Source organism: Corvus moneduloides, chromosome 1 (genome assembly GCF_009650955.1).
Source record: "Corvus moneduloides isolate bCorMon1 chromosome 1, bCorMon1.pri, whole genome shotgun sequence".
Lineage (NCBI taxonomy): Eukaryota > Metazoa > Chordata > Aves > Passeriformes > Corvidae > Corvus > Corvus moneduloides.
The window spans coordinates 60,974,518-61,000,110 of NC_045476.1; the positions used below are offsets into that span (position 1 = coordinate 60,974,518).

Genomic DNA, 25,593 nt, shown 5'->3' on the forward strand with positions numbered 1-25,593 from the left:
CAGTTAGCATGTAACATTGTAATTTTTAGCTGTACTCTTACTAAGTTATGTGATTCAAGAGCACTGTTGACTTTCTTCTGAAAGTCGTAAGGTGTCTGGGGAGCTCAGGTTACTGAGTGTAAACTGTAGGAATGGACTGTTTCCAGTGGTGATTTGTAACCATAAATACTGTTCTGAAATACTGTACTTGGAAACTAGTAAGGATTTGGTTTTTTCAATGTGGCTCTGATAGTGCTTTTCCCTGGTGAAAGTAAAGATGCCTAGTTATGTTTAGATAATTTTAGATACTTTGGAGTCACATAGTATCTAAGAAAGGGGTGAAGGTTCAAAATACGCGTTGTGTGTTCAAAAATACTGGTTTTTAGAGTCCTTTTGTGTCTCTAGAGTTTTTGAGCGCATTTAAAGAAGGAAAGTGACTTCTGTACTAGCCAGAGTAATAGCAGAGTCACTTGTAGTAGGTGGCTACACTTCAAATATTTAGTTAGATAATGCCTACTATGACAAGTGACAACCAGGACCTAATTTCTGTTTCAGAATCCATTGGTACATTATTACCTGGTGCAGCAGACTGTATTTTACAGCAGTGTTACATATATCTAAATATGCCAATGAATAATACAATTAGTGTAGTAGCTCTTATTTTATGTATGGTAATGCTAAATCAAGTATTAGGTTTACCTTCAGCTTTCAGTATTCTGAAGCAAATTTTGTTGACAGTGCATAGCTACAGTTTGGAATCTTTCAGGAGAAGCTGGGGGTTTAGCATGTGCACATCTGTATTAGGTTTAGCAATAGTCATTGTGAATTTAATTTGAAAACATGGGAAGAAACTCTTTTAAAATACTATAATGAGTAAGACCAAAGATTTCCTTAAGACAAAATGATGCTATTTTAGTACAATTTTCAAAAGTAGTACTGATTTACTTACATGAGGAAGCCACACTTGGAGCTCTCTGACTTCATAGAAATTGACACCACTGACGGTAATTAAACATTTACACTAACAAGCAAACCAGAATATGTTGTAATAAAAAAATCCTTTTGATTTCAGTCTGTTACTTATATGCTTAAAAAGAGAAAAGTATACTATGAAGGAAAATACTTTTAAAAAGTAATTTCGGTCTTTAAATAACAGCTGAATGCTACTGTGTACAGCAGTAATGTTTGGAAGAGTACATAATTGTCCTTTGGGGATTTTTGAGACATCCTGCTGGTCTGTCACTCATCTCTTTCTGCAGTGTGTATGTGATGGTTGGGGCAGATGTTCCTTTCTCTTCGTGTTTACGAGAAGTGGAAAACCCACAAAATCAGCTGAGGTGCAGTCAAGAAATGGAGCCTGTAATAACCTGTGATAAAAAATTTCGCACTCAATTCCATATTGACTGGTGTAAAATCTCTCTGGTGAGTTATTTTATTGTTGCATAAAAGCGATGTTTGTAGAAGTACAGCTGAGAGTTTTGGCAGTTTGGTCAGACAACGTTGCCAATTCCACTTTATTGTGACTGTTTTTTTTTCACCTAGCAGACACTCTCAAGATTGTGAAAGGATTTTACTATGTAGGCTAAATTCTATTAGAGTTGAGCCCCAGTGAAACCACTGTATTTGTTTTCACTAGCAGTGTGTTCTATAAATGGCTAGAGAACTCCAGGGCTTAATGCTGATACTGCTGTTGCGCTTGCTTCCCTATAAAGTGTGTGCATACATAACATATTTTCTCAGATACTGATTCTACACTGACCAGTTAATACTATGCTGTTAAAAAAATGTTTCTGAAAATTCTCTAAAACATATTCTATATTAAAAATTAAATAGAAAAAGGAATGAAAGTAATGTTGATTAATGAAATAATAAATAGGAACATTCTTCTCAGTCAAATGCAAGAAAAATGATAACTGAACACTAGAGTATTTGCCATGAAATGAGACTAATTCCCAAAGAGGCTTTTTAAGGTTGTTTTTTTTTTTTAGTTCCTGCAAGGAAAATCAAGAAATAGTACAGTATTGGAAGAGAATGTTGCAGATAAATTTGAACAATGATGCTGAAGGTATAAAAAATAAATTTAGATGGTTGTTGAGCTGCTTCAGACACTACCCAGGAGGAAGCTGAAAGGGAGATAATTAATGCTTTTTATAATGGAAAAAACATGTGGAGTATAAGGAAAGGTATTCATACACAAAATTGATTGGATAACTTCCAGTCTTTTCTGCCTATACACTGTAAATTAGGAAAGCTTCTAGAAGGTTGGAAAATACTTGTTTCAAAAGAATACCCAGATTATTTGCTTTTTATTTGCTTTCTGCTGAGAAATTGTAAAAGGCACAAGTGTACACAGCAATACTTACCAGCACCTGAAAAATAGCAGAAGGCAGCTGGTCTTTGGCAAGAACATACTATGTCAAATCTTCAATTTCCTTCTACAAGGAACAAGTAGAACCAAGGTGGAGCAGCAAATGTCATTCCTTTTTGGTAAGGTTTTTGATACTGTCTCACAAGCCCAGGAACATGGCCTTGATGAAGCTAGGACCTAGTGGAGAGCTGGTTCGTAGCCATAATCATAGCAGATTTAACAGTAATTCGTGGCTATTCCTCATTAATAGCTGGATGATGGGATGTGCTTATTAAATTAAATTTGTAGTTCCCCATGAAAGTGAAAGGATCTGTAGGTGCATTGAAGGACACAACAGAATTCAGAAAGGTCTTCAGAAATTGGAGAAACAGTCTTGGAAAACAGGATGAATTTTAAAAGGAGCAGCAGAGGGATAGTGCACTAATGCAAGAACAGTCAGCAGTGCCCATGCAGAAAGAAAAGCAGCTGGTTAGGAGTACTTATTTAGAAAAAAATGCCTGATAGTGGCAGTGGCTCATAAACTAACCATGAAGCAGCATTGTCATGCTGGTTTGAGAAAAGCAGAGATCACCCTGGGATGTGTAACAGGAACAGGCTTTTAGAGAAGTGTTATTTTCTGCAGCATCTGTAACACAACCATCTCCAATTCAGCACTTGTTTTGGCGGTGTGCCACAGTAACTGAATTTAAACTGTCTTAGGGGTGTTTAGTGTTGCCAGCAGCATTTCTTCTGTAACCTGCTGCATCAAAGGGAAAAGGGAGCCAAGCTTCCCTCTATGTAATCACAGTCTGCTTTTCACAAGGCAAGCTGAGAGACAGAAATTCTCCCCAGATCTATGGGCTGGGAGGGAGTTGAGCTCTATTTCCCATATCCACAATGTAAACAAGTGATAGAAAATAGAGCCATCATATCCTTATCCTCAGACTATTTATGAGGTAGCATTGGCAGTTAGCACCATATCAAAGAGTAGATTTAAGTTTGAGGGTCCCACACTCTGCAAGGATGGGCAATGTAATAAATACTCCACTTGAAGCTGCATTCTGACAGCTTGTTCTCACACTGACCTCTGTCAGTCACATCAATAAGTACATATTTTTTGTCCATTGTTAGGGTTTGAGATTCAGCTAAGCAGCCAGGTGGAACTCAGTGTACCTAACATAAAAGATACTGTGGAATTAATGAGCAGAGGATACATAAATTAATTTTCGTTTAACAAACACGTACATATATATATATAATGTGTGTGTGTGCGCGCACATTTGAAGCTCAGAAGGATCTCTGGAAGTTCATAAAAATCTCTTCACCTATTGCCTAAGTTGTAATACAGCGTTTTATGACTTGAAGTGTAAATTATAAAGAAATGACCATCAGTTGCAAGATTTCTTGATAAACAGTCAGACAAAAGGTCAAGCATGTAAGGAAATATTTTATTTGTATTAATGATCTGGAGATCAATGATCATAAAGCTAGCACTGATAGCAACTGACAGTAGCATCTAACTGAAGATAACAAAAAAATGGATGCAGAAAATTAGGTCATCTGGTAATGGCAGTCAAAAGCAATAGGAAATTTAGCAGCAAAACAGGTTTGTATTTCTAGGATCATTGGGTACAGACACACACACACAAAAAATTGTGACCAGGAACGCAGCCTTTGGAAGCTAGTTGAATTTGTGTGAGGGGGACAACGAGCTGTCCTCGGCATCTCAGTTGATGCCTCTTGACCTTTTAAGCACTGGATGTAAAGCTCAATATGAAGAAGGAGATGGAAGAAAATTGTAGGTACGTGACTCTTCATTTTTGCCACCTTATACAAGAGAGGACAGCATTGTTATTTAGGAAGACTAAAGAAATGGATTAATTAATCAAAAAGAAATCGGAATCAGTTAATTAGTTTGCACTAAAGATGTTTACTGAACTTCTACTCAAATACTGTTTGTGTGAGATATACCTAAAATTAATCCGTAAAAGACATGCAGGCACAAAAGAGAGTAGTAATATTACAACATCACTTACCACACTGATCAGAAGCTTCATAAAATGTAAGCTTCTATTATTTAAAAAAAAGTGGTTGGATGAAATTGTATAGAATTTATCAAATGTGTAATATGGATCTTTTTATATGTTATGGTTAGTTAAATACCCAACTGTTTTTACATTCTGTTGCTTTGTTATTTAATTGTCTTTTTTCTTCTTCTTCTTTTTTTTCCCTGGGTATCAGGTTGACAATACAAAACAAGTTTCCACCTTTCAGGAAGTGATTCGTGGAGAGGGAATATTACCTGATGGTGGAGAATACAAGCCACCTTCTGATACACTGAAAAGCAGAGACTATTACTCGGATTTCCTAATTACACTGGCAGTGCCCTCGGCAATAGCACTGGTGCTTTTTCTAATACTTGCCTATATCATGTGCTGCCGACGGGAAGGAGTGTGAGTACTTTAACATGCTAATAAGTAACTAGACTTTTCTAAGATTATAATGCATAGAAGGTTATTTGTTAGAATATCTCCATTCAGTTCATTATAAACATTTAAAACAGGCCAAAAGATATCTGCTTGTAATACTGAACTGTTTCGCACTTAAGCACATGCACTAATTTCCAAGCAAGTGGATATAGGGCCTTTAGTTGTTCTAGAAAGGGTTAAAATACTCAACATATGCACAAAACTCCCCAAAATATCCACATGTGCACAGCTCTCCAAAATTACCCCAGCAAATAAAATACTAATAAAAGGATCATTGGTTCAGGAGAATATTAAGTAATTTCTAAAATGCTAACTTTCATAACATAAACTGGGTTGAGGAGATTAACTGAATTTAGACATACTATAAAAGAAAAACACATAAAAGGAAAGCAGCAAGTAACGTGATTTCTGCCATTTCTTACACAAACTACAATTTCATTTTGTCACAGAATTTATTTTAGCCAGAAGCTTGTTCTTTAACCTGCATTTTTCATTTCCCTGTGTGTGTATCTGTGTGTATGTCTGTCACCACTATCACATCTCTCTACGTGCGTTCATCAAGGCCTCATCATAAACCCCATTGCAAATGCTGCCAAGTTGCGTTTAGCAATAACCTTGTCAGCATTTCTACATCATATACTGTTTTCATCATCAGATAGATTAATGTTCCAACTATCAATGCTATTATTTAATTCATAAATTTTGTTTTGTTTTTAGGGAAAAGAGAAACATGCAAACACCAGAGTAAGTGTCTTCTTTCCTGTTATTTTTCTTTTACCATTTAATTTTCATTCTCAGTAGCTCGTCATGCTTCATACATGTGTGTCATAATCTTCTTTCATTCTCTCTAATTCATGGTTTAATTCATAAATGTGAAAGCTGCTTTTAAATCAGAGTCTTGGCAAGGATAGAAAAGCAGAATAAAAAGGGTTTGAAATTAAAGATTGTCAATTCAAAATAAAATAGTGCTGTTAGAATAAGTATGTTAATATGCAGTCAATACTCCTGGTTATTGGACTTTTCAGCCTGTCTTTTAAAGTGATTGAAATGATGAGAAGAAATATCCTGGAAAGTGTCCAGTGCCTATACTATGGCGCGTTTTAAAATTAATTTACAAGCTTTTATGAATCTACACAAGAATCAGGAGTTAACCAAAACTTTAACTGCAGCAAATAAATGGAACATCAGCCATAAGAATGCACAGTCTTGAATCCTATGAAAAATATCTATTCAGACAGAAAAAGCTAATGGAATAATTACTGCCTTAAAAATGGAATAAATCCAATATTTATTAATTTAACTGTGCAAAGGTTGTAATTGTTGCACTGTAGTCTGTAGCATGCATCAGTCCTTGTACTTTAAGAATAATAATAATAATTGCAAAAGTCTCTCCGTTTTGATAGAGCACTTAAAATAGATATTCACTGTTTTATTTCCTTCTGACACAGCATCCAGTTGGTCCACCACAGTGCTATCCAGAAATCAACCAAAGAGCTTCGTGACATGTCTAAGAACAGAGAGATCGCGTGGCCGCTTTCCACGCTGCCCGTGTTCCACCCTGTGACGGGCGAGATCGTCCCGCCCCTTCACACGGACAGCTACGACAACACCAGCATGCCTCTGATGCAGACACAGCAGTAAGTGCTCACACTTGGTCTTGGTTCTTAATGCTCACTGGGTTGCACGATCTAACTATAGATTCCAGTTTGTCCTCCGAAATGCGTTTCTTATGGAGGATTCAGTAGCTCTCTAGCTCAAGATTGCTCTGATGTTTGCATTTGCAGCAGAAAGAAAGGCCTTCTGTTATAAGATTAAATGGCTGGCTTTCAGTCTGCAGGCTTGCAAGAAGCTTGGCATGGAACAGTTAGATTTCTGCATGTTTTGGAGAAAAACTACATTTGACAGAGGAATCAATTAAAACTGTTCTATTTTAGATATCCTGTCTCTTGAGCCCTGTCTTTGAGGTTCTGGTATAAAACTACCACCAAGTCGGTGGTAGTTTCGTACCAGAAAATCCAGACTTTGTAAGTGGTTAATCATGTACCTGTCACACACGGTTTGTGTTTGAAATGTTGACATTGAACAGAAGAACATATTCCATGACACAGATAATAAATTCAGACTTGCCAAGAAAAACGCTCATAGGTCTCTCCTGTTTCCATTGTTGCCACTCTCTTTCCAAGACAGAAACCAGAAAAAGAATGAATTCTGTTTTTAGAGTTCATTTATCAGTAACTTAGTGAAACTAGTTAGACAGACCCAGTTCTTTGCACATGTTCTAATTCAGACAAGTCCATAGAGCTGTAGCAAAGAAGCATTTCTGGAGAGGTTTGGTTGAAGTGCCTGGGGCCAAGCAGATCTGAGGCAGTGGTCTCAGAAGTGGCTGGCATTTTTCAGTGCTGTGCTGTAACACCAGCTCCAGCTGGTATCTCCTCTGATGGCAGGCCTGCATAGCTACAGTGGTATTGGTCCTGTGCCAGCTCTAACTCAGCCCTAATTTACACATACTTGTCCTAAATTCCTTTCACTATGTAGATCCATGCTGCAGGCATGTTTTCTTCTCCCTGTCCCAAAGCTAAATTCTCCAGAAAGGACAGCTGTATAAATTATTCCTTGTACAAGTGCTGCAAGGTGCCCTGCCCCATCTTTTACAGCTTCTCTATACAGAATAGCAGATTTTATGACTGTGGTGCCAAATCCTGTACCAAAGGCTTTCTTGAATTGTACATAGGGTATCTGCTTCACCTACATTGTAACCCTTAATTCCTTTCTGTAAAAACACCTAAATATCTGGTAGCTGTTAAAATAGACAGTTAAGCAGGGCACAAAATGCAACTTTGCCTTGATGAACGTGTCAGACCAGTTCACTTAAGTGGCTGACCATTCATTCATTTCACAGCCAAAAATGAAGTTGCAAATGCTGTCACCTTTGCTGTATTCATGGAATATGGAATATTCATTTACAAAAACCAAACTTCGCTAAACATCAGAAACCCGTGGTGACTCGTGTTACCTCTGGCATTTCACCAAGTCTGAGCCTTCTGAATGTAGCTGACAAGTGAAATAATAAGAACCACTTTAACACTAATTGTCTTTATTTCATGGTCTTTGCCAACCTTTGGATATCTATATTTGCATAGTGAAAAAAGATTATTGCTTCATAAGCAAAAAAATGAAGTGTAAATACTGAGCTTTCATCATAATACACTTCAGACTTTGTATGGAAGCATTAAAGATATTAAATGGTTTTTTATAGGAACCTGCCACATCAGACTCAGATTCCACAGCAGCAGAGTGCAGGTCAGTACTCAGAAAATACTGTAATTATTAAGTGACCAGTGTGGAGGAAATACTAGTCAAATTGTATACAGTCTGTAGACAGTGGAAATTATTTTCAAATAAAGTATTACAGAATTGTCATTGTAGATTTTTTTTTTTTGATACATCAGTGAAAATTTTGGCATGGGATTGATTAGACAAGGAGGAAATGCTATGTTAGGACTCTGCGTGAGAGGCTGGAATTTGGTTCAGCTAACTTAGAAACCTCGTGTAAGTAATTTTCTGTTATGTGAAGCTACAGCTGGATTCATAAATGCAGCTACATGTTTCATATTCTGACACTTGATAGGAAATCCAGATTTCTAATTCCCACCAATATTAGTTAAGCTTTGAAGAATGAGCTCTTTATTGCAGTTACTAGACATAGAGTGGATACTGGGGAATCTGTGGTGAGGCACATCCATGTTTGAGGTTTCCTATGTCCTAAGTCATCACTTTTATATTATTCTCACAACTGCTCATGTACTGGCTGAGGTCAGGAATGACCCATCAGACTGTGGACCAAGGCTGACTCTACTTAGCATCTCAGGTTTGAGAAAAACCTACGGCCAAAGACATGTGAGAGGGGATAAGGACCACACAGGGAAAAAGTAGAGGCCAAGTGTAATTTTTAAATATTCAAAGAGGTATTTAATCAAAACTCTAGAGAGACACATATCTTTGGAACACAATATGGGAACTACAGCTCCAAGTGGAAGATTTGTTTTAACTTAGGAGTCACATAAGCAACTCTTTCTTTTCATTGAAAATCCTTCTTCTTCATTACTGCTTTCGGGGATTAAAGGAGAATTTCGTATGACAACATTTCAAAGATTTGAGGCAAGTATATAATAGATGTTTCTGCCCATGTGGGTTGTTTTGTTATGTGGAAATTAAAAACATAGGTATAAAAAGTCTGACAGCAGTTCTGATAGCCTTGCTATTTGTGTGCTTCATTGTATGCTGGAAATGGTGGATGACCCTGGCAGTCAAAGCCTTGGTCCAGAGCCTTTAGCACTGGTTTGGGTTGACATTTAGCACAGCTCTTCACACTCAATACTGCAGGAATTTAGAAGGCAGAATAAAAGTGTCACACTGCTGCTCTTCTGCTGTGACTGTTTCATTACAAGAATTCGAGTCTGTCTTGCAGCAAGTAAGATGCAAAATCACCTGGTGATACTGTGACAGCAGTGAGGCATTTTTGCAAAGGTATGAAATACAAGCTAGCACGGGTCTGTCACTTGGGAGTTGCACTGAAAAACTGCCCTAAAATTAGATCTTAAGAATTCTCCCATGTCTGTATTTTCTGTAGTACATTATTTTTGTAGAATACAACTGTTCTTTCTTATTCATCACAGACCCTGCCTGTGACAAGCTCTCAGAAATGCAGGGAGGTGGGAGGTGGAATGTATTTGGGACACAGTGTTTCCTCCTCTTCCCTTAGTTTATAATGACACCTTGTTTTGTAGCTCAGATGTGCAGGTGATCCTGCAAGCACTTCCATGACATGATGGCATATGCCTCGTGCAGCTTTTCTAAAAGGATATCCATAACTCTTGTTCCCAGATTTTTAGATACAATTTAAAACAAAATTTAGGCACTACTAAGAGTTTTTTAGTAGCATGAGTACAAGCTTAGCAATCGATTTTATTGATCTGTTCTGGTAAGAAATTTACAGAAATAGAACACCTAAGGCCAAAAAACCTGTAGAATGAGACATTCATAGTTAAATTTTCTTCCTTTCCTCTAGAAAATACCCAGTAATATACTCAGGGAATTTAATATCTTATCAATCATAGCTATGAATAAGAAATTTCTATTTTAAATCTTCAGTAGACCATATTTAGTAATTTGAAGAGCAGACCATGGAGAATAACTGTTGTCCACTTCAGGAATTATCTGAATCCCCAGTAAGGAATGGTTTTATTTTAACCTTATATAAAAAGGCAGACTTAATAGCTGACATAATGCTTGACTATTTCACAAAGTTAAAAGTTAATTGGGAAAGAATTGTGTGAAGGGTGACCACTGGCATCTAATGTTTATTACACTGATGAAAATTGCTACTGCTCGCCAATATGAAAAGATACATTAGGTTTTATAATTGTCACATTAGGTTTTATAATTGTCTGTCAATAGGCAGAATTCACAAGGACTGTTTAAGGTGCTTAGATGGAAAAGCTTATCGGGTATTCCTATAATGTGAAAGACCAAATATTGCATGTACACCATGTGCCATCTTTTCTGTTTTGTGCCTCAGCCTCCCTATGAAGTCTGTTAGATCCCAAATAGAAAGATAAATTCCCTGTTAAACAATCTTTTACCAGCCTTCTCCCTTCCCAGAAGAATGCTTTGTCATGTATATGGCAGCTTTTGATCCAGGTTGTACTTGTACTGTTTCTTGAATGTGGTTGTTGATAAAGGAATAATAAATACTATTTATGTGCTGTGCTCACACTTGACAGTCCAGTATTGTTGAAGCATCATGTGCCACTGATGGATTATATAAATTCTCATCTATTTGCAGGTAAATGGTATTCCTGAGGAAAGAAAACTAACAGAAGCAATGAATTTGTAATCAAAGAAGGCAGCAAATTGTCTCACTTCCTTATTTGTTCTGGTCGATGCATGAGTCCCTCTGGTGTATATTGTGCATGCCCACAGTATTATGATGCTTTCAGTGCCAGGAGTACAATCACTTCCATATAACTGATGTACTGTATCCTTTTGTACTTTGGACATTTTTGACAATTTGTAAACACTGATAACTTTTTATATTTGTTACATTCAGAAAGTAATCTTTAATGTATATATATACATATATATATGTATGTGTATATATATGTATTAATAAATATCAAGCTTTATTCTGTCTTGTGATCTCTCCTGAAAGTTTTAACAGGGAAATCAAAACTTCAGAGATTTCAGACTGTTAATGGGATGATATAATTGCCTAATATTTGCACAGAAAAAGCAGTAGTATACAAGCATGAAAACTTGCAACATGATAAGGCTGAGAAATAGTACTGCACATCTATTAGATATTAATTTTTTAGAGATTACCAAATATAATGAGCAAAATTATTTTTGAAAAATAAATAAAGAAATAACCCCCCAAAGAAAATAACTAAAACTACTCATAAAACTCTTTTACCAGATATTTATGCTATTTGAAAGCCTGTAAGCAATAAAGGATTTAAAATCTGTCCATTCATTCATCTGGTTATGTTAGAAGAAACTGTTACAAACTATTGTAGGCAAAAATTAATGTCTGCAAATAAACAAGGGTTTAATTTGGTACAGTATACCTGGATTAATTTAAAAACACTCTTTAATGTTTTTTTGGTGATATGCTCAATGAACAGCCCTAATGCTGTTTATTTTTTGTATCTTCTACATACTTTTTCTTTTTGGAACACAGTGTTGCAGGAGAACTAGGTACCTCGTAAACCAGGGATTATATTTTCACATCTTAAAAAGAACTTAGTTAAAGGCATATTTTGCTGGGAGGTAGTTTCTTTGAGAAGCATTTGTCCATGCAGCTGAGAGCTTAATAATATATGGAGTTTGCTAAAAGGATCTGAACTGGGGTTTCCATATTTTTCAAGAGACAACTATAATTTGTCTACTGACACTTTTCACCAGATTTTAAATGAATTTCTGATGCTTCTTTAAATCTTCAAATGCAGCATAACACAGGACATCAGGGTCTGCAGCTGTGACAGCTGCCACCAACAGTTGGGGTTTTACCTCAAAGCATCACATTGTTTTAAGCTGACACTTACGCTTTGTCTTTTTTTCTGTAATATTTTCTCTTTCAGAAGCTGTATGTTCATCAGGACATTGCATTGTAAGCAGAAAGCTGCGTCTGCTTTAAAATTGCTAAATGCTGGCTACATTTCCTTAGCTGAGGTTCCTGAAGTCTCTGCTAAGAGAAATTTGAGTAATTTTGGAATTTAAGACTGAGGATAAAAGGAATCTGTAAAATGAGGTCATTTTGTAAAAAGATCGAAGTAGTTGCTCTCGGTTTTGTGGGTTTTGGTTTGCTTTTGTTTTTCTCTTTTTACAGTTATGACCCCGTTCTGTCACAACACTTTAATTTACGTTAATTTTTAAGCATCAATGGTGTGTTTGTAGGCTCGGACCTGAATGCAGGATCTCTGCAGATAGAACGAGTCCTGAGCTGCTTTTTAGACTAATGTTGTGCAACAAGTATGATAACTATGGCAGCAAAGTAGATAAGCAGTGCTCAGTACGTGGTACCTACTTGTATATTGTCAAACCTTCAGTATCAGTTTACAAAGCTGCCCAGCATGCTCAGCACAGCCCACAGAATGTGGCAGCAAATCCTGCTGGTGGTTGTTAGACCAGGAGAGGTAGTTCAAGGCACAGGCATTCAAGTGGAGAAATTAAAGGCAGTTCCTGAAACAGGTGGAATAAAGAGCCATTCCTACTCACTTTCCAAGTGGCATCCATCACACCTTCCTACCTCATCCAAAAGATACCAGGGATGAGACTTCACCAGTCAGTCAGCCTCCTCAGACATCCCCCCTTCTTTCCAGCAGCTTGGGTGGTTATCAGTGAAAAGTGAATTACAAAACTGCACAGTGAGGTTTATAGTAAATTAAACATTTTCATCTTTTACCCAAGCTGTAAAAAAAATCAAGTACAATCAGCATTTGTCTTCTATTAGTTTATACTACTGTTTTCAAATGTATCAGCTGTCAGTGTTTTGAAACCAAAATGAATGGAATGGATTTTAAATAATGATTTTTAATGCAACTTAAGATTAAACTTTGTAAATAGTACTGGGTGTGGATCATAGCAATTTCTGATAACTCCAGGATGATATGACAATCAATGGATCTACCAGTTGAGCTGCTCCCACCTTATTTGTATTAACGTAACAGTGCCAATATATTTAAAGAAATAAACTGTTACATACATGCATAAAGAATCAGTTTGTAGCAGTGGAGGCTCCACCTATTTTGGAAAGAATCTAATGATGTGGGGCACTCAGGTATTAAGAATACCTGGACTATTTTATGATTGAAAGCTTCATTTAGCTGAGGTAAGTTTAATAACAAATTATTTATTTTTACTTATTAAAACAGTTACTCTGAAAGCATAGATTTATAAAGCTGGTTGAAGAGACTTAATGGCTAAAGAATTAGTAATAATTAAGACAGTAAAGTCACAGCCTCTTTTTAACATTATATGATGGCAATATGAATTGATACTGTGTTAAGTTGCAACCAAATTAAATAGAAAGCCCTACAGCTGTCTTTGTACATACACGAAATGTATAACCTAATAAAATGGAAAACACAAAGTAGTGACATTGTTGACTGGTTATTTTACAAAAGGGTGCCTGAACAACATTGTTACAGCTTTTAATGTTACAGACACAATACTGCATGGTCAGGTCTGAGAACTGGGGTGGAGCTAATGGTGAAGGGTTTAACTGGGGACGATGCCTAAACAGATGTCCTAACTGGAAAGGATAGAGAGGATTTGCAGTCCTTAATGTCTAGTGTGGGCACCTGAACTATGTATCTCCCTGGTTATAAAATCACGATCACAATCACAGAATATGCTGATTTGGAAGGGACTCATCAAGATCCAGTCCAGCTCCCAGCCTGCAGAGGACCATCCCCAAGAGTCACACCATGTGCCTGAGAGCATTGTCCAAATGCTTCTTGAACTCTGGCAGCCTTGGTGCTGTGACCACTTCCCCAGGGGAGCCTGTTCAACCATAATCTGGGTAAAGAACCTTTTCCTGATATCCAATGTGAACCTCCTGACACAACTTTAAGCCATTTCCTTGTGTTTTGTCACTGGTCACAGGATTAAAGAGATTGGTACTTCCTTTGCTTAACGAGCCCCTTCTATTGAGAGTGGTATTTAAGTAGCTAAAGTAGAATCTAAATTCCTTAACTCAGCTAAGTCTTAAAGTTGGGTTTGGTTTCTTGATGTTGCCAGACCAAAGAAAAGCCAAGTCAGTTCCTCTGCTTTCCTGCAGAGCTCTGTTGCAGAGTTCCTGGCAGGGAAAAGTATCCGACGCCTCCGCTGTGGAGTTCTGCTGAGGGCCCCCGAGCTCGCTTTGGCTGTTGGAGCTGTAATTTCAGGGACAGTGCAATTTACTGCAGAGCAATCTTCCTGCATTTCATCTGCCTTAGTTTGTGATTCAGTGAACTGCAGCGCAGCTGGAGTCAAGCAATAGAAAGTTTTTACTTAAATGATGCTGCTCCCATTACAAAAATAAGCATCCACAGCACATTTATTTAATGTTTAAATTACTTCATATTTTTACATAACCTGAAAAGAAAATATATTTATCCCACATACAGTAATAGTAAACAAGTGCATTATTTCAAACATTAAAAATAAATCTTTTAACCAAGTCTGTACAACAGATAAATAGAATTGTATCTACAATACTTAAGTTGTGAAGAACAAAACAAAAATTATCCCTCAAGCTCACAGTTCCCTGTTGCTCATAATACTGGCATAGATGAAGGTTATGCTTGCTATCCCCCACTACGGTGTCCACCTACACACTTTCCTTCAGTCAATCAAATTTATTGATCGAGGAGGTTAAATTCCCAAGCATTGGAAGTAATATGCACCCAGAACAAACACTGAGTATCTTTCCAGTATCTTGAAAACAGCTGGCAGGCTTAGTAAAACTGCTAAATTTGGGGGAAGTGAATGATTTCTTTTTTGTTTTTCATGATGAATGACTGGTCATTCTTTAACAGAAACTGTTCTCCACCACACAAAAAAATAGAAATTGAAGTCATTCTTTTCACAAATTTGTTTTGCATTCATTCATGGCTGTGAGATTGAATTCAATGTTTTACCTGGGATAAGAACAAAAACATGCATGTGGCAGTATATATGGTACAAATTAGGATTCATGTTGTTCATAACCATACGTAATTGCACATATGCTTGGAAAATAATATTGCATTTATGTTTTTGACTGCTAACAAATAATAGCAGAAGAATAAAATGAAAAAGCAACTAGAGGTCAAACTATCACTTGGACCAAACCCACAACCAACCAAGAAATGTCCATAACTTCACTGATAAGTAGAACATAAATAACAGCTTGTCACTGTCACACTGAAGGACTATTTCTTTCAATTACAGGGTTTTTTGCTAAAGGAAAGAATTAGTAAGAAAGACTGGGCACTGCTAAAAAGGATGGGAAAAAAGTTTTCTCCAAACAGCTCCAATCTCATTTCACTTGTAATTCTGAGACTCAACCACTTGCATACAACAAAGCTGACCATCAATCCCTCCTCCTCATGATACCAACAGATTGACTTGCATCCTTTTAAATGTAAGTATTATTACAGCATGGAGTATGGCACCAGTTCCATAATAAGACCTAATTCAAGGTCACCTACAAACACAGGGAGACGGTCAAAGATCACCATTCCCCTAAGATCTGATGGAGTGGATATGAGGGGATTCCATCTGACTGAAAAAGGTTGGAGGGACTTCCAAAAATTGTCCATCTTGAACTGAGTCTGAAAATTATTCATTTGTTTGTTCACTGGGGTTGTACACAGAACTACATACAGTTAAATGAATTAGTGGAAAGTTTATGAGAAAGCAAGTAATTTAGGATAAAACCCCAAATTTTCTTAATAAAAAAATTTAATCTCAGAATTCACCATATTTGCTGAACACATCTTGAATTTCTAAAAAACCCTCAAAATATTATGTAAACTTGTATATAATCTTCAATCACTGAACTGATGATTACTTTTCACTTCCACATATAAAGGGTTTCGTAGAACATGTACTACTGTTTCCACCCAAAGCACTGATTTCTACCCAGCAATTACCGCTTTGTTCAGAGCGGTGCCCTGGTTTCAGTGGATCAGCTCCGGGCGGCGGTGCCGAAGGCTCCGCGTGTGCTGGCTTTGCTCCTTGCCGAGGATGGCAGCGCGTGCCCCGCGTCGCCGTGCGCTGGAACAGCCCCTCGCCGTCGGCTCACCCAGTGCCAGCTGCATTCCGTGATACGCCCGGGATGCTGCTCAGCCTCGTGTCCCGTTTCAACAGATATGTAAACAGAAACAAACATCCAGTAGAAAAGACTCATTTTCACATGCAATTCTGTACAGTGCACTCTTGTTTCTCAGATTATTTGAGAAGGCTATTTCCACACAAAATATGTACATTTCCACTATATACATTTTCCACACGCTTAATTTAAATGTCTTCTTGTACCTCCAGTTGAGAATTTTTGTTCAGGCAGACACAAAGTAAACCTGAAGAAAGTTTCCAAGTTAATGCCTTGACTGATCTTGCATTGCTGAGAAGAAGTGTAGTCCAGAAAAAAATCCAGCTATGCATAGCAACCTTTTCAGCAGAGTTGAGTTATCTTTAGGAACCACAATCTGTGCTAGATCATTAGTGATCTGAGAAATCTCATGTGCCACACACACAAATATGAAAGTGCTGACAAGAACATTAAACATTGGATATCCAGGAATGAGCACCAAGATCCCTTTTGTGTCTGCTGCCAGCCAAATATGGTATTGGCAAATGAAAAGCTGCAAAAAAAAAAAAAAAAAAGCTTAACAGTACTTATACATGTAAATATTTTTACTAATCCAAACCCATGTAATTCCTATTGCATCAACTGTCACACTTCTGCTTCAGTAAGAAGCTGTTTTCCACATGTCTTTGATACAAAACAAAACTATGAGCTTGTTAAATCACAAAGTGAAATGGGTTTGCTTGGCCCTTAACCAAATACGGCTCAGGGGAACACTGGATACATTCCATCAGAGCAGGGGAGAATCTGCCTCCCTCAGTTACTGTCTCTGGTGAGGATCTGAACTGATGGGCCTGCAAATAAGGGAGAATGCTTCACCTACTGATGAATGCACTCCAGCTCCCTGGAGCACCTGAAGTTCACCAGGAATTGGAGGAGTGAAATGTGACCCTTAAAAAAACCCCACAAAATCCTGTACTCCAGATACACTGTATTGCAATAAGTTTCTCCTATAAATGTATTTTAGTAATACAATAAAATGTCACATTTAATATCACTAAACAGCAAATAAAATGGGAAGCAAGATAATTCCTACTGTTTAAAAATACACACTCAATGGAACAAGGTAACATTTGCATTAAGAAGGGGTTTATTTGTTATGGTACATTTCTTTATTAGTCACAAGAAGCTATCTAGGGCAAGCACATTTATAAGTGTACTTACACTAGTAAGTATAATTCATGCAAATTCTTCAACTGGCCTAAATTTTTATCTTCCAACTGCATACACCTCGCAGCATTCTCCAGCATTTAATCCCCACTCTCACAACCTTAAATCACCCCATCCCCTAAAACAGCACAAGAATTAAGCTTGGTACTGTGATATTGCTATTACAGCCACGATTTTTAAGTGCAACAAAAACTGTAATGCCAAAAGAGGTCAAACACGACAGCATGGTACCTATTAAGCCACTAAGTGTTTATTTATGTGTTATATTCCAATCTAGACAATTACATCACCTTACATTTCCAAGTTTTAATTCACTGTACTTCTGGCCATTCTACTTACCTCTAAAGAAATTTTGCCAAACCATGCGAAGAATGAGCTATACACAGATCGGACATATCCGGGAATGTTCCTGATGAGGATGAATGCCAAAATCTTTGTTTTTTAAAAAAAAAAAAAAAAAAAGGTAAAACAAAAAAAGTGACTGTGGATGACAAGCTGATTGATTACAAACACATAAAAGGTGTATCCATTTTCACTGCACTAAGTGAAGTACATCATGCATTAAAATTTCTTTAAAAACTAAAAAAAATATAAACCGAACAGAAATCAATGCAGTTTATACTTAATAAAGTAGGTATTGAAAATAAAAATATTTTACACATATTCTTACAGAATAGCAAGTCACATTTATATCTCCAGTAAAATCATGGCCTTGATGCTGACAGATGTTACTATACGCTTACTAGGCACAGTCACAAACATGTTTCACCATGCCAGCATAAAATGAAGGTGGCCACAAATCTGAGTTAACCCTCGATTTTTAAAGAAAGGGTGTCAAGATGGACAAATTAATATTAAAAAATCATGTCCCACATGCTGCCCCTCAAGAGAGCAGGAAAAATTAATGAGAAAAGAAACAGGGCACAGAATGAGACACCTGGGGTAGAGTGGGGCAGGGGACACAGCAGGAGGAAAATCTAAATTTAAGAAAACCACATGGATGGCCCTGTGGCCCACCTCTTCCCTGCCTGAAAGTGACTAGAGGGTCCCATAGGCTGCTTCCTACACTAATACCTCCCAAACACTCATGCTTTTCTACACCTTTCTTCCCCTCCACAGCTTTCTTCTTTTCCACTGCTATGCAAATAGTCAAAAGTTGGGTTTGGACTTAAACGGTGCATATGAAACCTACACTAAGGACATCCAGATAAATCAAAAGCACAATCACAGTGTGCAATTTCAGTGCTTAAAGGCAATGAAAAACTGGCCAACGTTGTTAAACTCTTTTTCACTTTCAGACACGGGAATGAAGCTTAATATCTGACATTCCATGCTAAAGCACAAATATATTTTAAAGCAATTTTTAAAAAAGCCCAAGTAAGAACAGACTAGATTCTATCACTGTACTCAAAAGCATTAATAATTACCTGCACCACAGAAACAGAAGGATGTAGCTCATTGCACTCTGTCTTGTTTTTACAGCTACTAGCCCAAATAGAGTAGGTCTAAAAGATATTAAAAAATTAGTCTGTGTAGCAATTATATGTAACATTTAAAAATGAAACAAGAGCATGCTGTTTTGAATTGCTTTAGTATTAGTTGGTTCACTGAGATGTGGGACACTAAGAAAAAAAACCTACATGATGTAAAGTTTTGTGCTTCTCTCAAATTCTCCTTTGCAACTGATGAATACTTATCTGATGAATAATTATTAGTACAACTTTTTTTCATCAAAAATAGACAAGCAATCAAGTGTGGAGATAAGAGCTGTGTTATCTACCACGTTATTGTTATGATCCAATTTTCTTTTAAGCTTTGCAATGAACTGAAAGAGTAATGATGTTTTTATCTACATCTGACTGAACAGAAAAATATTTTAGTGACTAGATAGGTAGGGTTGTACAGAAAAAAAACCAGCTGAAATAGCTCCAGATAAAGGTTTGATTTTTCAAGGTTTGTATTAGATAATATTGACTAAACAAGAACATTGGAAAACTTATTTTTCAGATATTTACAAACCTGATTATACCAGGTTATAATAGACACTTACCAAAAAGGACACAATTGAAATAAATAATAAAACATTTGAAACTCTGTTGGAGAAAAGAGGATCTCCTTTTCCTTCTGATATCATCTGACGTTTCTGCAATGCCAGATAAATAAATGCAAACAGCATCCCATGAAAAACCACCTGTAAAAGACAAATGGAATGCAATGAATATTACATGACTTTTACAAGTACTTCAGGTATAAACTCTTAATAGAAATACTACCAGAAAAAGTATTTTTAAAGCTATGTTTCAAAAGGTCCTTTCCCAGATTTGCTGAAGCAAACAAAACCAGACCTTCTATGCGAGATAGCCATAAACTGCATTTTTAACTCAACTCAAAACCTACAAATAAAGAACCTTTACTAAGCTTCAGAGAGCATTAAAGACAAGATGATGAAATTTCAAGAAGTTTTCAAGTACCTACTATTCCCTTTGCAATCTACGCCACCACTGAAAAAGGCTTTCTCTGGAGAAAAACCACAAGTCTCTGGCTTTCTCCCAAGCTGGCAGGTGAAAATATTCAAGAAGCAGGACAAGTGCTTCCCTCTCTCACAGATACAATTCTTCAACAGAGTGTTTTACAATCTTATGCTAAGTTCTCATTAGCTGGCAACACAGGGCTGTTTCAGGCCCATGCAGTGCTTGTCCTCCGTGTTTATTCTGAGCTTTGCTCTTAGCAGCACCACCCAACCCACACTGCGCACAGCAGCCAAGCTGCTGCGGGGGAGCCCCGGATGTGACAATGCTCTGCAACCCAGATTTCACCTCCCAGAGACCCCAGGGGGAGATGTGTGCCACTGATCCCACTAAGGGTAAGTTTAGCACATGAAGGCTTCCATCTTAGAAACTCCACTTACCTCTGCCAAGAAGGAAAGAAAAAAAAACCAATGTCTCCCTGTTCTATTCCCCCACATTGTAGGGTCAATAACTGGAAGGAAAGCACTTTCCCAGTGGAAAACCATTTAAAAATATGTACAATAGTCTGGTTTGGGAACCAAGACCCTGATTTTAATGTTTTAAATGTAACCTTAAAAGAAATATATTCTTAACTGATAAAACTTCCAAAAAGTATTATTAAAAATGCTACCACAGTAATTTTCCTTGTATTTCAACAACTTGAAGTGCTACAGGTTTCACATTTTCACAGTAAAATTTTTGAGAAAAGACAGATCTTCTAGGATACTTTACACTTCACTTTTTAAATCCAGAAGCAAATAAATCAACCTCCATCTTGTAAGCTAGGCTTTGATAGACATTTGCAAAACTAAAGTGGGCGCAGCCTAGTCTTTTATTAAACACTGAGGCAAACTCCTATTTTCTCTGGAGGAAAGGAAAACAACCCTCCCTCCTCCCACAAATCAAAACATGCACTTAAAAGACCAGTATAAATTTATGCAAATGTTACATACATAGCGATCCAGCTTCCACCTAAACCACCATTCATAGACATTCCCATTCAGTTCAAAACACTTGGACAATGGCCAAAATGAAAATATCTTCTCAAATGCACCCTGTGAAAGATAAACATGGCAAAAGCATTAACACTGATGTCAACTGTATTTACTAAATTTACATCAATAACATGTTTAATATTACTCTATCCTTATTTCGCTAGCTAGGGGGCATTAGAAAAATAACAGGATTCCTTAGAAGCCTTTCCCTCACAAAAAAAAAATAAAAAAAAAGAAAAAAACTTCTTCACATGAAAGAGAGTTTCAGTTTTGCCTCTCCTTAAGGTATTAGCATGCCTTCCATTTTGTACTGCTCTCAAAGGGAGAGATCCACTGAGATGTTGTGACAAGGAATATGCACTCCACAGTTCAAAGAAGACCACACTTCAACAGGCTGAAAACCAGTGAGGGATTAAAACCACACAACCCCCCTGTAGGATCCTGGAGTGACAAACTCTGCCCTGACTTCTGTCAGCAGTACTTACAGCATTCAGGGAGTTGCTAATTTAGCCTGAGAACCAATCTTGTGATGATGTATCAAAGCCAAAGACACAGAACTTCATTATCACCATACCACCATATGCATCACCATATGCTGGCAAAACCCAGTAGCTCTAAGCACATCAAAAAACCCCACCTCAAACCCAAAGCATAGCCCCTTGTATTTACTACATTCACTGCAGTACATTTAAAATATGTCAAACATAACAAACCAATGAGTAAGACACACAATTGTGGTTTTTTTCCAGCACCCACACCAATTCAAATATGAAAAGAAATCAAAAGGTTCTTTTTTTGTTCTTCTGTATTTATGATACTGGAGCAAATGTACACATTGAGAGCACATTAAAATATAGAGACAGGTAATAATAAACTCTTAGGTCATTAAGGATAAATATAGCCAGGATTTACTAACCTGAGAATATGACAGAAAATATATACATGTCAGTAAGCAAATCAGTTTCAGCAGTAAACCAAAGTGCCATAGGCAGTTCCCTGAGGAAGAAATATCATTATACTGTCATTAATTTTTCAATAGCAAACCCCAGGACACATTAAATAATAAGTGCCAATTATTTAGTGTAGCTATGCTTTGTAATAGATCCATTCATAAATAAATAAATATTAAAATATTACCAGCAATATCTTATCACTGTCTACATTTAAATTTTACTTTAAGCCATTGAAATAAACATTCACAGCAATTAACAACCTATTAAGCCTAAACTAAGCCTCATGTCTAAGACAGGGACAACATACATAAAGAAGAGAATTTAGGTGCTCGAACAGAAACACTATTTTAAAACCTCTGCTTTCCCAAACACTCTGCACAGGCAGTCCTTACTCTAGGTGAATGTAAATAAATATATACATAAAAACGCCCGTTGTTTGTCATGTGAAACAAGTAGTGCAAATATTGTAAACTTTGGGATACCAGTTTTACTCCAAAGTTCAACTGCCGGTCATTAAGGGCAAGCATCTTGTTAAAACAAGCCTAAGAAACTACTCCTCAAAGCTGTCGGCTGGTATTAAGCTCTACCCAAGCCTCAACGCTGCAACAGAGATCATCTCCCCCTCCTGCCATATAAATTGGCAGCTGTGAACAGGGTCATAAACAACTGAAAGTTGTCATTGAAAGATTTTCTAGTTTCACAGTACACTATCGCTCCAAAGTACACAAGGGTAATTTCTCTGTTTCTGGAAGAAAAGTGCCTTCACAGAAAAATAAATTAAATTGAAGATACCTGCCCTTGAGGTATCTTGTAAAACTACTCTTTAAGTGCATTTTTGCAGCATCTATTCCTAGTATATTTTAGTATATTTCATTGTCATATCTTCAGGCTATAAAATGGGGATATTCCTCCATCAATAGGGAATGAGGACTTAAGGCTTTTAAGGTTTTAGTTCTAATCTAGGTGAATTAAATAATAAGCATTTATCACATGCTTTACAGCTTTTCAATGAACTGCAACACATAAACTGAGATTTCACTTCAGTTTTTATTTTAAATATTTGTATCACAAGACATACTTCTGATAGCTCACTTAATCTCAGATAGTAGGATAGCCAGCCCCATGTTCTTATTTGGCCAGCTAAGGCAGAATTGGTGCTCAAGATGGACAGACACATTGGCAACACAAAACAAGAAATCTAAACACGCCCTGTTCACACTGCACCCATGAGCATATGACAGACACCGCCTCAGCAAGCACAGACACTGCAGCCTATGATTTTCATTTCCATTCAATACTAATATTACAATTATTGGTAAAACACATTTCTGATGATCAAAACCTATTAAAAAGTATTCTAATCTGACTGTAACCAGAGGCAGAGTTCTGTTATCAGCTCTTAACATTTTTCAACTGACCTAATTCATCTATGACTAAGAGTATTTCTGTGAGCAGCTGCTTAACATATTTTGACTAACAAAAAGACTGAGATCTACTAACAATGCCATTTCTATAATTTTTATAATTTGTTATAATTTGCCATTATAGCAAAAAGGAAAAAAAAAATCCTACCATTTGCTTTTTTCTGGACAATCTGAGGCCATACAGCTAAGGTGGCATAAATGATCATAAACCAGACAGTGACTAATGGCACAAAGTAGTAGAACTGGTAGGGTCGGTCCATCACTATGCACAGTACCACAACCAAGAAATTGAGACGAAATAAAACCTGGGGGGTGTCAGAGAACAAAAGACAGAGGATATATAAACTGGGAGGCAAAGCTGAGAAAGATGAGGGCATGTTCCTTTAACGCTATACAAAAACATCTGTGTATTTTATATCTCATATGCTGACTGTATTTCGATTGAAACACAGATAAAGTAGTACAGGGAACATCAGCAGGGCAATGGAAGACTGCAGGTTGATTATGTGGTTCTGGACCTGTCCTACCCTGGCCTGCTTGGGTAGAGATTGCAATGAAAACAAGGTTAACCAGATCTGACTATTTCTCAGGCAAGGGACCAAGTATTCCAGTTGCTGGATGCTGTTAATGTCCCTGTTTTTTCACTCCCGTAGCTACCAGGGCTAGCTCAGTTAAAGCCAGGGTAATGCCAGTACCAGGCTGTAAACATATGTTTAATAGGGACAATGCAAGACTTCACAGCAATAGAAAATACACACTAGGAAAAAAAAAGTAAACTGCTACAGTATATGCTGCAATACCTGGAAGGGAAGCCACTAAACCAGGTATGTTCTCCAGTATTGTTACGGTGTGAAAATTATTTTTCTTTATTAATAAATGTAGGCTTCAATACACTGTCTTTGAAAGCCCACCTGGCTCATTACTCATGTATTGCTATATATTGTAAATTGCTAATGCAATGGAAACTCCATTGCTATTAGAAAATACTTGCCTTGATATTTCAGAGTGTACATACTTGCATTTTTTACATTGTAAATATAATTTATATGGTTTAAGTTTGTATTAGATAAACACTACCAACTAACAGCCATTTTTACTGTTTAAACCTTGGTTAAGTGATCTGATATCACATTATTTAGAAAGTATGGATATATTATGGATATTTTGCTATCTGAACAAATTTATTTATAAAAATAGTAGGCAGATATTCTTACCTGACACACTCTGTATACACCAAAGTCCCCTTTTATCCAGAAATATGAGAAGTGCCCATAACCTGTTTGAAACAGATATGCAGCAACCAGAACTCGAATGTGCATGTACACAGGCAAAAACTGTTGAGAAAAATAAAGTACCTTTCATAAATGGCCATGTAAATGTTTGGGCTTTCCTTTCCCCCTCTATTTTAAGCTATTTCTGCATCACAGTAAATCACATTGAACTTAGAAAAGAAACACTGTGGTACACTGCCCTATTTCTTACTAAGCTCTTTTGGTGTCCCAACCTCTGATGTTAAAATCAATTTCTCCTCTTTATTGCTCTACACTTGCCATATTCTATTACTAGTTATGAGAGACTGAAGACGGGCGCCTTGAAAGCTCACCTTCAGCAGTTTCAAGTTGCTAGCAATTAAAAATAAGTTAATGTAATATTCCACACAGAGGAAACAAATGCATTTTTTCACTGGTCAAGTAACATATATAATGTTTTTATCAATCAAATCTACACTCAGAGAGAAAAACTAACTCTGCTAATGCCATGTTTAAAACTTCTGGAACAACAGCATTACTTCTTCATTCTATTCAGTTCTAATGCCCATTTACACTATTTTTCTTTTGAAACAACATACCCAAATTGCATTCCCACTAAAAAAAAAAAAAAAATTCAAATCACTTACAGTGCTTGCTCCAGAGATATGATAAATCAAAATAACAAGTTGCATCCAGCCCTTCCATTCATCAGTCTGTTCTCTATTTAACACTTTAGTCTAATGCAAAACAAAACAAGAGTGTTGCTATTCCAAAAAGAACAACGAACATCCACAAAATGAGGAGAAAAGGTTCAAAACAATAAACCACTTTATGGGTAAATGATCTCAACTGTAAAAGTCTTGTCTAGTGGACACAGATTTAGCATGATTTACACTCTCTTACAGCTGAGCTCTGATCAATTCCAGTTTGAAAGAGTGTGAATGACTAAAGTGGTCACATTCATATGGCTTCAAAAGGCCTTTGCATCTAATTCTATGCAAACATCATACTGCTTGAGAAGGCATTTTTTGCAGATGAGTTATACTGACTTTGAAAAATTAATTTTAATACTGAGCAACTGGTTATT

General features: G+C 36.9%; 2 protein-coding genes across 19 annotated transcripts in view; one reads left to right on the forward strand and one right to left on the reverse strand.

Annotated features, from left to right (window-relative positions):
* SGCE (sarcoglycan epsilon) overlaps window positions 1-13,468 on the forward strand; it is a 33,348-nt gene extending 19,880 nt beyond the window's left edge. For 8 of the 17 annotated variants that reach the window (XM_032111847.1, XM_032111856.1, XM_032111915.1 and 5 more), the window contains 7 exons: window positions 1,239-1,401; window positions 4,568-4,779; window positions 5,533-5,559; window positions 6,264-6,452; window positions 8,072-8,115; window positions 8,939-8,973; window positions 10,661-13,468. In XM_032111847.1, coding sequence (XP_031967738.1) covers window positions 1,239-1,401; window positions 4,568-4,779; window positions 5,533-5,559; window positions 6,264-6,452; window positions 8,072-8,115; window positions 8,939-8,973; window positions 10,661-10,711 — 721 coding nt within the window. In that variant the 3' untranslated portion in view covers window positions 10,712-13,468. The remainder of the gene's footprint in view (window positions 1-1,238; window positions 1,402-4,567; window positions 4,780-5,532; window positions 5,560-6,263; window positions 6,453-8,071; window positions 8,116-8,938; window positions 8,974-10,660) is intronic. The other 9 variants (XM_032111983.1, XM_032111889.1, XM_032111973.1 and 6 more) reach the window with 5 other exon arrangements.
* Window positions 13,469-14,345: 877 nt separating this feature from the next.
* CASD1 (CAS1 domain containing 1) overlaps window positions 14,346-25,593 on the reverse strand; it is a 29,226-nt gene continuing 17,978 nt past the window's right edge. The window contains exons 10-18 of one of the 2 annotated variants that reach the window (XM_032111825.1): window positions 25,154-25,243; window positions 24,471-24,590; window positions 23,405-23,561; window positions 21,796-21,875; window positions 20,838-20,939; window positions 19,428-19,568; window positions 18,805-18,882; window positions 17,717-17,809; window positions 14,346-16,703 (exon numbers count right to left, since the gene is read on the reverse strand). In XM_032111825.1, the coding sequence (XP_031967716.1) occupies window positions 16,437-16,703; window positions 17,717-17,809; window positions 18,805-18,882; window positions 19,428-19,568; window positions 20,838-20,939; window positions 21,796-21,875; window positions 23,405-23,561; window positions 24,471-24,590; window positions 25,154-25,243 (1,128 nt within the window). In that variant the 3' untranslated portion in view covers window positions 14,346-16,436. The remainder of the gene's footprint in view (window positions 16,704-17,716; window positions 17,810-18,804; window positions 18,883-19,427; window positions 19,569-20,837; window positions 20,940-21,795; window positions 21,876-23,404; window positions 23,562-24,470; window positions 24,591-25,153; window positions 25,244-25,593) is intronic. The other variant, XM_032111834.1, reaches the window with a different exon arrangement.